Below are 15356 nucleotides of genomic sequence, written 5' to 3'. Positions count from 1 at the left end.
GATGTTTGCATTTTACATTGTAATGCTTTGTGTGGGTTGATGAACGGATATCCAGGGATAATGATATTAGTTGCATGTTTATTTACTTTCTGTTAGTACGAGACGTTGGTTACTTTTCTGTTTTGTTATTTCTTTTAGACCGCGTAGCCACAATTGCATGATAAGAAACTGGATATCCATTCTCAACTCTGTATTGTTAATTTCTTATTTATTTTCAAAATAAAAATGATATATATATATATGGGTCCCGTTCAGCAACAAACATTTTGGCAAAACATTTTTCAAAACATGGGTTAGAGGTCTTGGAATGGGCTGATTTTTGATGAGGATGATCTCTACGGTGAGGAGATCATCCTCACCAAAAATCAGCCCATGCCAAAACTTCTAGCCCCAGTTTACAAGTTGAAAAATCGTGGACCGTCCATTTTTTGTAAATCATTTTTGATGGGGTTAGAAGTTTTGGAATGGGCTGATTTTTGGTGATGATGATCTCCTCACCGTAGAGATCATCCTCACCAAAAATCAGCCCATTCCAAAACCTCTAACCCATGTTTTGAAAAATGTTTTGCCAAAATGTTTGTTGCTGAACATTTCCCTATATATATATATAGGGAGCGGTTCAGCGGCCCCAAAGTCTTCCCACTTTCGTGCCTAGGTTTTTGGGCCGTCCGATTATAACGCATCCAACGGTCGGGACTTAAAATCGCGGTTTTATAATAAAACATCTCGCATTTATTCTCGACTCCCTCAAAATTATTTTATTTGCTTTTAACTCCCTCAACCATCTGTCCTCTTCTTCTTCGAATCACTCTCTCCCTCACAAAACCCCAACTGAACCCATCGGCGATTTCTCTCTCTCGAAAACCCATTTCTCGAATACGAGAGCAGCTCCCTCCCTCTCTCAGACATCCTCTCTCTCTCTCTCCGAACGACAATAAACGCCGTTCAGATCGAATGACAGTAACATCTCGTCGTCTTGGAAGAGCTCTCAACCCTCTCTCGCTGTCGCAGTCGCCGTCCATCATCTTCGATCGAACGGGTATTTATTTAACTCTTGTTTTTTTAGGCGATAACAAATCGATTGGGTTTTTTTATTTTTTATATTTTGTTTTTGTTGTTCTTGAACTTGAATCGATTGGGTATTTTCTTTTTTCTTTTTTGTATTTGTTGTTCTTGAGAGAGAATCGATTGGGTTTTTTTTATTTTTATTTTTTTGTTTTTATTGTTCTTGAACTTGAATCGATTGGGTATTTTCTTTTTTCTTTTTTGTATTTGTTGTTCTTGAGAGAGAATCGATTGGGTTTTTCTTATTTTTATTTTTTTATTTTTATTGTTCTTGAACTTGAATCGATTGGGTTTTTTTTTGTTTTTGTTGTTCTTGAACTTGAATCGATTGGGTTTTTTAAGTCTTCCCACAAAACTTTTGTTTGCCAAAAATCAGAGGGGTTAGATTTCAACACTTTTGGGCAAATGTTTATGGAGATTTAGTGCTGATGAAAGATAGTTCATAAAATATAAATATAAACTGAGGAATTTTGGGTGGAAAAGTGGAGAAGTGCAATTTTGTGTTTTAATCCTACATGTATAAAATTGTTTGTTTTGTAAATAATCAAATATAAAGTCTATTTTTTAGTGTTAGGTGGGGACATATAATGAGTAAAAAAAATATGAAAATCCTAATTGATGATTTGGTATATATTGCACATATTATTACAGGTATTTAGGATGACAAAGTTTTACGTCGTTTTTATTGGGAGTAAACCTGGGATTTACACAACGTGGGAAGAATGTCACAAGTATACAAAAATGGATACAGGGGTAATTGTTTTAAAGCGTTTGGGACATTTGAAGAAGCCGAAAGGCATTTTTTGGCTTACAATCAACTTCACTATGGAAATCCAACACAATTCCCTGAAAAAAGTCAAGGACACGAGAAGAAGTCACAAATTCTTGAAGAAAGTCAAGGGCCAACAAAAAGATCGTATAACTGCGAATGTCCGTTTTTTTACGTAATTTTTATTTTTACTGTGTTTATGGTTGTGTTAATGGATATAAATTTATCGAATAGAAGTTTATCTAATGTATAAATTTATCGAATAGAAGACTTGTATAAATTTAGTGTTCTCAAAACACTACTCTTTCTTGGCAATAGCCCTTGGTAAATTTATCGAATAGAAGACTTGTATAATTTATTGTTTATTCATATGTTTCTCTACTTCTTGAAAACACTTTCAAGCTTATAGCTTTCAAGCTGTAATGAGTTCCATTGGCAACAATTAGCGCTTCTATAAATATAATTAACATGGTTGCATCTTGAATAATTGATTTTTTTTGGAAATGAGAAGGGATGGCTTCCCTGGACCTACACACTTTCCAAGAGTAATAGGGTTGTATTTAATTAGTAGTTGAGATTTCAAAATTTCCTACTTCAGCATTAGAAAGGTATGTGTGAGAGTGGGAAGGAAAGTAGTCACCCACAAGTGATGAGACAATTTCTCAGCAAACTTCTTCTCGATATGTCAAATACAAAGACGATGACGGGTGTTGGGAAACACTTTGGCAATTGCATTCCGCATTGCTAAATCTTGATCTGTGATTATGGATACTGGATGACGTCCTCCCATTGCTTCTAGCCATGTCTCAAACAACCATATGAAGGTTACCTCCGTCTCATCTTGTAGAAGGGCACCCCCAAATTGTATTGACTGAAGGTGATGATTTACTCCAATAAATGGGGCGAACGGCATATTATATTTGTTTGTCCGATAAGTTGTGTCAAATGACACCACATCCCCAAAATATTCATATGCCATTCGTGATCGACCATCAACCCAAAAAAAGTTAACTGCCCTACATTCGTCATCACATTGTATCGCATAAAAAAATTGTGGATTTTCGGCTTGTTTCTTCTTGAAATAGTTCAATACTGATTGTGCATCACCCCCTTCTAGTTTCATATGTCTAACATCTCTCAAATGGTTGTAACAATCTCTGTTATCGAAACCGATCGTGTCCCCACCTAAAATTGATGCCACTTTCCCAACTGGCATGTTTTCTCTATGGAATGCTTCGACTAAATTCTTAGCTGCTTTTGGCATGATTCGATTTGACCTCATCTCTCTTCTCCTAGCTAGTGTAACTACCTTATGATTATGGTCATCATTAAAAATCGATACTTTCCATCTAGTGGTCCATCTGTCGTTTAAAATACGCATAGTTGCGTTACATCCACATCTAACAGTGGAACAACTTCTTTTTTTCTCGATTTCATCTTCTTCTTCTACCTTCTTTGGTTTAAATTTACCTTGATGTGAGCAAACGTATGTTATTCCAGTCGGTTCATCTGAACCACGTCATGACCTAGTAGTGGTTCGAGTTCGAATCCAAAATCCTTGTCGACGTCCATAATTCTCATAATACTTTTGAGCTTCTTCACTTGAGTCAAACAACATCCCCACATAAGGTACTTTTAGATCTTCAATGTCTTTGTTAGGACTCTGACAATCAACATATTCATCACTATCTACTTCAACTATCGACGATCCCACAATGTCATCAATAGGTATTCCCTCATCTTTGTCAACACCAATCTTATCCATAATGGACTACTACAACTGAAAAAAGACCAATAAAATATAAATGATTCAATTTTAACATTTCATTATTTCTTACAATAGTCAATCGTACATGTTACCTACAAATTCTTCCAATTCATCATCAATCATAACATAAATTAGCTTTAGAGATACCAAGGATCATAAACAACAGTACTTAGAGATAGCATCTCACGTATTCATATTTGGAATATATGGTCTCAATATATCTTGTTTCAATATATGCCCCTTTATATTATATAAGATTCTGTACTTAGTGACTCATTCAACTCAACTTTACGTAAGATGCCAATGCACAAGTTCAAATAACACAAAAGGGGATATAAAACAAATCAATGGATGAAATATGTAATAAGTTTGGAGGATAAACATCGACTCTTTGTTCTCAATGCACATATCAAAATTTTCCCTCACTACACCAAGAAACCGCTGAACCAAATTCTTGAAATCCTTCACAAGTCGTTTATAGACAACATCCTTGACTTCTGATATAAAACTCTTACCATTACCTAGTGCTAACAAGTACTCGGCAACTGTTGTTAATAAACCTAAACTATTGTTCTCCATTTGATGAACCCCCCATTTTGATGAAATGGAAATTTTTTTGAAATCAATACTAATGAGTTTTTGAGTTATTTTTGTAATAGAGAGTTTTCTTCCATAATTTGGATGAACGGAGGTTCCCTGAAGACATCTTAGTGATCCTCAATATGTAAGTTGAATGCAAATCCCTTTTTCTTGTAATTGATCTTCGGATCATGATGCCTTCTAATTGATGTTGCTCCTGAATAGAATATGATAGTTTTGGATGGGTCTTGTCCCCTGTTCTCCGTCACCCATTGTGTGCTCTACATTGGGTTTCTTAGTGTATCCCGAAGAAAAAAGATTTATGATTTTGTGCACTTACCCCATCATCAGGTTTATCACGACTCTTAGTTCTAATAGCAATTAAATAACGGCGCATTTATTTGATCATACCTTTTAAATTATTTTTTATAAAATATTTTTCCCCCTCAAATGTTATTTGACTATTTAAATTTACAATTTATTTTTTGGGTGCTTTTTGGTGATGGCTGATTATCCTAATAATGATTTATGATCATATTTAATGAGTTTCTCATTTTTAACGTGTATCAACTTTCTATGATTTGCGAAAATCAAGGAGACCTTAGCGAACGCCCCAGTGATGATGGCTCCAATAGCAGGTAAGGAACTTAAGCTATATCTTGCTTTCAATGATAATGCTATCGTAATAGTGCTAGCACAGGATGATCAAAATGGTCAAGAAAAGCCAATATACTATGCTAGTAGAATAACACTGTACTTTCAACTAATTATACATGTCCTATTTACCCCCACCCCTTTGATTTTTGAAGATTACATTGCCTCTTGAATGGGTTTTCTTTCAATAAATTAATTGAAAAATATCTAAATATCTTTTTTTTTAAACTTCCAAAATAAAAACCTCTGAATTTCTCTCCACAACCATTCGTTTTAAGCTCTTCAACTGTACCATTAACTATAGTTGCCCCCACTACAAGAAAATCCTAAGTCTACCCTTGATTGGAACATGTGTTGACCTCGACAATTTGAATCATTGATACCTCACTCATTAGAAACGACTTGGTGGCTTGGCAAGATGATAGGGAGAGCCAACACAACTCACAAAAGTCACAAATGGACATCTCAAGAAAAAAGAAAATACCCAATCGATTCAAGTTCAAGAACAATAAAAACAAAAAAATAAAAATAAAAAAAACCCAATCGATTCTCTCTCAAGAACAACAAATATAAAAAAGAAAAAAGAAAATACCCAATCGATTCAAGTTCAAGAAAAACAAAAACAAAATATAAAAAATAAAAAAAACCCAATCGATTTGTTATCGCCTAAAAAAACAAGAGTTAAATAAATACCCGTTCGATCGAAGATGATGGACGGCGACTGCGACAGCGAGAGAGGGTTGAGAGCTCTTCCAAGACGACGAGATGTTACTGTCGTTCGATCTAAACGGCGTTTATTGTCGTTCGGAGAGAGAGAGAGAGAGAGAGAGGAGAGGAGAGAGAGAGAGAGAGGGAGGGAGCTCCTCTCGTATTCGAGAAATGGGTTTTCGAGAGAGAGAAATCGTCGATGGGTTCAGTTGGGGTTTTGTGAGGGAGAGAGTGATTCGAAGAAGAAGATGACAGATGGTTGAGGGAGTTAAAAGCAAATAAAACAATTTTGAGGGAGCCGAGAATAAATGCGAGATGTTTTATTATAAAACTGCGATTTTAAGTCCCGACCGTTGGATGCGTTATAATCGGACGGCCCAAAAACCTAGGCACGAAAGTGGGAAGACTTTGGGGCCGCTGAACCGCTCCCATATATATATATATATATATATATATATATATATATATATATATATATATATATATATATATATATAGGGTCCTGTTCATTGGCTAACTTTTTGGCAAAATATTTTTCAAAACATGAGTTAGAAGTTTTGGAATGGGCTGATTTTTTGTGAGGATGATCTCTACGGTGAGGAGATCATCATCACAAAAAAATCAGCCCGTTCCAAAACTTCTAACCCCATCAAAAATAGTTTACAAAAAATGGACGGTCCACGATTTTTCAACTTGTAATGGAATGGGCTGATTTTTTGTGAGGATGATCTCCTCATCGTAGAGATCATCCTCACCAAAAATCAGCCCATTCCAAAACTTCTAACTCATGTTTTGAAAAATGTTTTGCCAAAAAGTTAGCCATTGAACGCTACCCATATATATATATATATGGGTCTTGTTTAGCACCAAACATTTTGGCCAACATTTTAGCCAACCATTTTTGTCCTACATGGGTTAGAAGTTTTGGAATTGGCTGATTTTTAGTGAGGATGATCTCTACGGTGAGGAGATCATCCTCACCAAAAATTAGCCCATTCCAAAACTTCTAGCCCCATTTTTACAAGTTGAAAAATCGTGGACCGTCCATTTTTTGTAAACCATTTTTGATGGGGTTAGAAGTTTTGGAATGAGCTGATTTTTGGTGATGATGATCTCCTCACTGTAGAGATCATCCTCACCAAAAATTAGACCATTCCAAAACTTCTAACCCATGTTTTGAAAAATGTTTGGTGCTGAACATTTCCATTATATATATATATATATATCTATTTTGTGAATTGTTAATGAGCCAGTGAATACCTGAAAGGATAGTCTGTCATATCATCCTGAGTAATATACTATCCTGTGATGTACGGTGGGGACAACCAAACTCATACATGGTTTGGGACGTGTATGAGAGTGGAGTTATTACTGAAATCCGAATTTATTCTTTTTTATCTTTACCAGTGAACTTGTAATGTAAAGGTGGTCGTATACGAATGGATTGTATATTTGAAAATCACATGCACGCCTGATAGGCATAAACGAAGATGATTAATCAATGATCACTAACAATCTATAGTAGTCGAACGTTCTGAATATCGAAAAGAGGTTTATTGCTTATGGTCACGTCAAACAACCAGCCTAGACCCGATAAATGGTTAACCAAATGTACCAACCACAAAATCAGAAACTAAAAATAAAAAAAGTATTGTAAGTTCATGTCCCGATTGAGAGCGATCTAGTCGTGAATCCCAACTCTCTAATTCCACTACTCCACTATTGTGTATTATTGTAGACACCCCATTTTTGCACTCGCCTGATTAATCAACTCGTCAACCCGATCGCAAAGGTTCCCAATGATGGATGTCTATTCCAATGCTTTATTTTGTTACCAGATATGTTTCAGAAATCCGGATGAGGTAACTCGAACTGACAAAACTTAGAAACCACGCTACGCTAGGAAAATACGACCCCAGAAACATAGAAATCATCATCTTGCAAACCAAAAAGAAGCTTCACGATAAAAATCACTAAAAATGATTAAATTACCAAAATACCCCTAACCTCAAAACAACCCTAGAGCCTACGTTACGCTTAGGAAAACCCACTCAAATACATAAAACAACAAATCGAAATCAAGTAAACCACTTCACCAATTTTCACAAAATTTGACAAAATTACGAAAATGCCCCTCATAAAGTTCATAATAATTTCACATAAAAATTTTCATAAATGACACAAACCAACATTCTCATTGAATTCCTTACGAAAAACTGATTCTAAAACATCCTAGAACATTAAAAACCGACTTGAAACGTGAAAAGTCCTCTCCGGGGGCAAAACGGTAATTTCACAATTTTTCATAATTAAAAAAAATTCGAAATTAATAAATAAAACATTAAATAATTAAAGTGAAACATTAATGAAATTAATTTAAAAAGTTGAACCTAAAAAATCGATTAATTGGACTCTCAGGCAAAATTGTTGAGGGTTCGTGGGATATTTCTTTAAGGACCCCTCCATTTGGGGGTCCAAAGAATTAAAGATATAATAGAAAGGGGTTCTCCAAAAATTTAAAATCAATCAAGCAAGACTAAAGTCAAGATATTAAAGTCAATCAAATAAGACCAAAGTCAAAATAAAAGTAAATCAAGCAAGACTGAAGTCAAGGTCAATCAAGTGAGACTGAAGTCAAAATTAAAGTCAATCAAGCAAGACTGAAGTCAAAATTAAAGTCAATCTCATAAGACTAAAGTCAAAACCCTAAATTAAAACCCTAATCTAAACTAATCAAGTCAATCTCATAAGACTAAGGTCAAAACCCTAAATCCAAACCCTAATCTAAAACTAATCAAGTCAATCTCATAAGACTAAAGTCAAAATCCTAAAACTCTAAAGACTAAGTCAAAACCCTAATTGAAACCTTAAAAGAAACCCTAATCAAACCCTAATGCTTCTAAAAACTTTATAAATAGGAGCCTCCACACCCTATTTTCGTATCAAAGAAAAAATCCTAGAAAAAGTAGGTAAAGAAGCCTCCATAGCCTCTCCAAAACCCTAATTTTGGAGCCCCAACTCCTTCCCTAACACCCCTACTCTGATTTTAGCCTAAAAAGCACCCAAAAACCTCTCCGAAACATCCCAAAAATCCACAACAAATTCGAAGCACCCAGATCCAAGAAGGAGATACCTTACCTCGGAGATCAGAAATCAGATCCGGAGATAGAACGAAGTAAGAAACACAGTACAAGGAGCCGTTTTCGTCAGATCTGAGGGAATAGCACTTTTGCAGATCAAAGGTAAGTTTATTTTTATTTTTATTTTTAATCTAGGTTTATCATTAGCGATGTAGATCTATTTGGGATAAGTAGAGACCGGTATTGGCCGGGCGGGGTTGGTGCCTAACACCTTCCAACCCCGTAACATGATCCCCGGATTCAGATTTCTATAGTAGATTAGTTCCTTTTTATCCATTTAAGGGTCAATTTGGTTCCTAGACCACAATAACTAGGTGGCGACTCCCAAACCTCAAGGGTCAAAAGCGGATCCGCGCACCCCGCGGATCGAGGGCGCTTTCAATTATGTATCTATTGCCTTATTTTAATATATAAAATGAAATGCATGTTTAATGTTTTCATTTGATCAATTAGATTTATATAAAAAGAAAATGTTATAGTGAGTATTGTTGATAGATGTAATATGAGTTTTAAAATATTTAGTTACTCATCCCTAGCTATATGTATCAGTTAATCATAGCTTCTTCTTTAAAACTTTTTATATTTTAAAATGATTCAATATATTTATTCGTTAATGTTAGGAGAATGTTATTGGCAAAAATTGTTTATTTTCCTACTAGGTAACCATTGTTACTCACCCTTCCTTCCTTTGTTTTTTTTAGTTTCAAAGCTTGCAGTTGGCGAGGCAAGCATAGAACCAACAAGTGGGGACCATCTAGTGGGTCAGATAGACGACCAGAGTCCATTACCTAGTGAGTATTGGATTTATACCCCCTAATGGTGTCGGTTAGACCAGGAGTATTATAGATTTTTTATTGAGCATTAGAATTTTTGTTAGAGTGAGGATTTTTAGAGTAATCTTGTATATTATTTATCCTTTTGCACTCTGATCTATCTTACATGGCTAGATGTATATAGATTTTTCGTTGTTATTCTGTTCTTGTATGTATATACAAGATATTGTAGATTTTGTTTATTAGGTTAAATATGTTGAACGCTTAGGAATGCTATCATAAACAGAGGAGACCATACTGAAATTTCGAGGTGCCACCTAGTGCCTCGATATGTGATATGGGACTTTATGTTAACGTTTGGTAGGACGTCACAAATAATAAGATAACTAAGAAAGTAAAGTAATAAACAAAATCTTCCTTAAGTTATGAACTTAATAAAATTGAGGCCTGACCTTGTGAAGCCATATAAAAGTTGATTATTTTAAAAGACACGTAGCTACTTTATTATGGGAATTTGGATGGGTCATACATTGACCTTATCAATCAAGTCACTATAACTGATGTTTGTGTCATATATGCTTAGTTGTAGTTCTAAACCTGTAGTCATTGAATATGATAATGAAGTTGAAACCAATCAGTTACCACTAGTGTCAGAACATAGTAAGATGACTTAAAATAAGAAAATATGTCCAAAACATACTTATTAGTCATTTACCATCTTCTAAACAATAACAACATCTTAAAAGTAGACATGAACCACAGTGGGACTTTGAAAATAACAATAGGTCATCAAATCTTGAAAATCATTTAAGTTAAAATTACCTTCAAAACTATTAGAGATTGGATACTATCTTCAACCCAATGTCATTGATAGCTAAATTATAGAGTTTCAAAAGAGTGGAAGCTCTCAATCAAGAAATTTATTTATCAAATTAATTAAAAGATAAATTATTCTAGAGGAAAATGATCGGAAAAAAAAATTACAGAAGAGTCATCAAATCTTGAAAACATTTTGACTTAAAATTACCTACATAACTATCATAAATTGGATAACTTCCTTCAATCAAATGTAATTTGAATCAAGAACTTAGATCCAAAAGTGAATTAAAAAGCAAAAAAAAAAAAAAAACATGATGGAGTTCAAATTAATGCCAAACAAACAATTAAAAATGTACCCATTTTTTTAAATTTAAATTGAAAAATCAAAGATCACAACAAAAGCAATCAACAACAACAGCTATTCCTCTAATCCTTCTTCTTCATATGAGCATCATCTAATAGTGAGGAGAAGACCTGTAAGAAGAAGAAGAACCATACCATCCACCCGAACTCTGATGATTCCCACTCGAATTTGGCTGATTCATCTTGCCAAGATCCAAGTCACCGTCTCTCTGCATCCTCTCATATCCTCATCCAGATTTTGGACGCCTATCTTCACTGATCCAATTAGGTGAACCCACTTATCCCTACCCCTGTCCGAAATCACAAGATCGGGAACCCTGAGTCTTCTGCCTGTCCTGCCCAAACCTTTCTTCTCGACCAACAAATCCTGGACGTAGATGGGGAGGAACGAACGGCTCTGATTTTGATAATGGTGGAGGTTCTCTGTATTGGATTGTTGTTGTTGTTAAAGATGGGAAAGACGAAGAAATTGATGAACTTTTCGAAGATTTCATTGAAGTTGACACTGGCGTATTTGTTTGTTCTAGTCATCAATCACTACTGTCTCTCTAGAAATGTAGAAGAAATACAGAGAGAGAGAGAGAGAGTTTATGAGGAGAATTAAATCGAACAGTAACTTCAGTTGATCGTGCACATCGGAGAGAACCGTTGCATATCTTACAAGAAACAAGGAGAGAAGAGGAGGTGACGTTAGTTTTTGTGAGAATTACAGTGTAAGGCCTTTGTCACCCGAGCATTATTCAATAATAAATAATGATTTAAATTTTAAAGTGCTTTCTTCAAAATAAAGGACGGTTGGAGTTTGGTTGGATTACCTGGACATTTATGTTTAGAGTTTTAATGAACGGTTGGAGATGCTCTTAATAGAACATGAACATCAAATTTTCTACATATTAAAACATCGAATTTTCTCTCATCACACAGCTGATAAACCCTAATACAGAAGCAGACCCTTGGTATTCGACCTCTGGTAAGATAAGAAAACAGCCATCTCAAATTTCAATCTCTCCACTAAGAAGGAGAGGTAGTAAGAAATACCCATTATTCATCCATGTCTCCGAAACGTAAATCTCCTCCTCAAGACCCAATCGAAACTTCTTATTCATCTTTACAGGAAGATAAGAAGAGAAAACCCATCAAGGAAGAAGAAACTCCCATTGCCTACCCTCCTCCTAAGAATCCCATAACCATCAAGGAAGAAGAAACTTCTTATTCATCTTTACAGGAAGATAAGAAGATGAAACCCATCAAGGAAGAAGAAATTCCCATTGCCTACCCTCCTCCTAAGAATCCCATAACCAAAAAGGAAGAAGAAACTTCTTATTCATCTTTACAGGAAGATAAGAAGATGAAACCCATCAAGAAAGAAGAAACTCCCATTGCCTACCCTCCTCCTACGAATCCCATAACCATCAAGGTCCCAAAGAGTGAGAAACGACCGCTTGAAGAGATCAAAGAAGAGTTCTCAGACATAAAGATGAAGATAAAGCAAGAAAACCGAAATGAGCTATCTCTGAATAAGAAGAAGAAATCTGAGAGTGTTCAAGGCAAGAAGTTGTTCCAAAGGGTGTGGGATGAGAGTGATGAAATAGTGATTCTGAAGGGAATGATAGATTTCCGGGAGAAGAAGAGATTAATACCTTCCTTCAATATTACTGGATTTCTTGATTTCATCAAGAAATCTCTTCATATTGATCCTACCCAGGATCAATTAAAATATAAAATGAGAAGATTGAAGGAGAGATACCAGAGGAATGCTAAGAGGGTGAGACCCAATTTTACAAAATTACATGATGTCGAATGTTATAAATTATCCCTAAAGATATGGGGTGAAATGAAGAAGGATATTGCGTCCTCGTCCGGTTTCAAAGATCGTTTTGATAGTTTGGCACTATTGTATCCTCAGTCTTACTTACAATGGCTCGAGTTTGAAATTCAGGAGACCGAGACACAGTTGATTTAGGATGAACTTACATGAGATAAGTTATGATTAATGGTTTCTAGTCTAGTCTACTTGATGCACATAAAACTCTGAAGTTTAGGGGCTGTTAGATTGGAGAAGATAGACATTTTGTTTTAGAAAGGGTTTTTTTTTTGGGTTTATGATGGAGAAATATGCCCTTTTGGAAGGATTTTTTTGTTTTTTGAAAGGGGTTTAAGTTGTTCTAAGACATGGGTTTTGTTCATGGAGAAATATGTCCTCTTGTGATGTGAGGATCTATTTTGTTTTTTATCATATGGTTATCGATGTGATCGTACTATATCAGTCCTTATTATCATATCAACATGATGATATATTATGTTTCATTGATTGGTGTTGGCATTGTTGTTATTGTTAACATGTCGAAGTGACTAACCCAAGAAAAGAAAGAGCCACCCAACTAGGGCTTGGATTCTGTATTTTTAATATATTGGATTTCCTAATTATTGACATTTCTTTTTTCATATTAGATGGCCTAGGTTAGGAAATGCAACAAATTGCACTTCTGTATTTGATGTTTTAAATATCTTTGTAGTCTAAAATGTTTGTACTACTTTCTATTGCATATTCTTGAAGATGGTAATGAATGGCCTCCTTTCATTCTTTGCCTGAGAGATTGATATATGTGTTAGAGAACAAATAATATAGTACGTCGGGAGTACTATAACTAAACATAAGCATCAATTGGGTGATGCACACACACATTATATATATCAGAATAAATTTTGTGATCTAGTTTTGACTTGCCTAAGGTAAATGGGATTTTCCCCTGATGTTTGGATTGACTTGGATTTGAATTGTATCTGGATTGACCTTTATTCTTCTTAACCCTGTCTTTTATGTGTTCATTTCACACTGATTTGGCTCCGGAGCTTTTGGATTGTCCGAGTTGACTTTGTCTTGGCTTCCGACGATCGAGTGTATGTGTTCTAAAACCACGTTTTCCTCACTGATGTATTATGTTAAATATTGAATTAAGTCTATCTTTGATATGGGTCTTGATGTGTAATAGGAGTGTTTTATATGTTTCGTAACTAGTTAGTTGTAAGGCCCTAGAAGACAACTTTAGCTTGGTATTAGCAAAAAGAGTATATTATCAGTAAGTTGTTTCTTTTTATTGATCTTTTTTAAGTTTAGTAATGGTTGGAAATGGTACTAGAAGTGTATGAGGAGATGATGCGCCCAATCTGGTATCCTTTCTCTTGTGTGTAGAGATTATTAGTTGAGCTATTGTTGATTTCTAATTTATCATACAACTTTTTTACGTTGATGTCTATATTATCCAAATTAGATCTTAATTGTAAATGTTGACGACACTGGTTAATCCTTTGTGCTGGCTTCCATACTTTTTTCTTGTTGTTCGTCATCTTTTATGCATGTGTGGTTCACTAAGTTTCATATATGTTCCTGTATCCTTTAGAACCGATTTTTCCTACCCCTGAAAAACTCTTCTACCAATGTCAAGTTTGATATGCCATTGGTACCTTGCACCTAAGTGCTAGAGTTATTTCATTGAAGGTTTCCTTGAAACACTTTCTAGGCTTGTTGCTTACATGGGTCTAAATGCTGTTGTTGAGACTGGTGTTCTTTCTACAGAGAACCCTTACTCATTTGCTGTTATATACTTGTAGGTACTGTAATTTCATTCAATAGTCCTCATTCTCTAGGTTTTAGTCACACTTGTGACACCATTACTCGATATTGGTTCAACTCTGTAATCAGATAAATGACTGATTGCACCTACTTTTATGTATCCTTCAATGTCCTTACTGTTGGTCAGGTGGTTAGGACTATCTAACTGGTTCAATTCTTGGTGAAGACATGTGGTTCATTGGTACACATGTTGGATGGAAGGATAGGCAATCTTCTTAACTTGCTTGGTTGTCCATTTTATTTCAAGCACTATTGTAATGGAGTGGTTTGCAGGCTTTCTTCCAGTGAGCTGCGATTTTGGTTTAAAGTGACTTTCAAGATAATTTCCCTCTTGAGGTGTATCCATTAATCTTAGGTCAGTAGATCAAAGTTATATTTTTTTGCATTGGTCTTCAATTTCTAAATTCTAGATTTCTGTTAAAATTGTGAAATTTTGGGGTTGGGTTGGGTTGGGTTTGTTTTCTCTGCCCTTTTGTTTGCTTTTTCTGATTATTTTTTGAGGTTTTTAATGGCTAAGTTTATGTCAAAATAGAATTCTAGAATGTGGAAATGCCCTATGACCTGAATGCCTGTACACAATTTATGCTTCCTTTAACAACTCCAAATTGCCTACTACAATTACATTTGATTTTCCAGTTTGGTGGATAGCTTTATATATTCATGAGGTCACTTGATCATTGGATGTAGTGGGATCTTACCTACTTTGGACTTTGTCATGCAGGGATCATTATGGGTCAGACCCACTTAATTTTTCATTTTTCAATTTTTAGAAAATAGGCATAAAAATGGAGGGTTTCATGTGACAAAGACATTGATGGGGCTGGAACTTGCCACACTTAGTGTAGTTGAGGTGGTTAAGTTTGTCAAACTGTTTGGTCTCTCACCTTCTTAGCTCCCAATTAAGAATACCTTGCCTTTTCAGGGATTATGCCTGTTGTGTCTTTCCAAAGTAGCTCAACGCATAAGCAAGGAGGACAGCAGCTGTAAAGGAAGTGGTTGTTAAATCAGTCGATCTTGTTGAACCAGAAACAAGGAAGGGTCTATGTAACTGAGTAATCTGTGGTTACAGTTTCTAATAATTGGT

General features: G+C 35.2%; 1 protein-coding gene across 1 annotated transcript; it reads left to right on the top strand.

Moving 5' to 3' along the window:
- Positions 1 to 11583: 11583 nt before the first annotated feature.
- On the top strand, positions 11584 to 14472 carry LOC147396546 (uncharacterized). Its single transcript, XM_086451727.1, has one exon. The coding sequence runs from the start codon at positions 11690 to 11692 to the stop codon at positions 12599 to 12601; it is 912 nt and encodes a 303-aa protein (XP_086307853.1). The 5' UTR covers positions 11584 to 11689; the 3' UTR covers positions 12602 to 14472.
- Positions 14473 to 15356: the final 884 nt, after the last annotated feature.

Source organism: Akebia trifoliata, chromosome 8 (genome assembly GCF_017979445.1).
Source record: "Akebia trifoliata isolate Shusen 1 chromosome 8, ASM1797944v1, whole genome shotgun sequence".
Taxonomy (NCBI): Eukaryota; Viridiplantae; Streptophyta; class Magnoliopsida; order Ranunculales; family Lardizabalaceae; genus Akebia; species Akebia trifoliata.
Note: the sequence above shows the minus strand (reverse complement) of the source record. Positions and strands in the feature narration are given on the sequence as shown.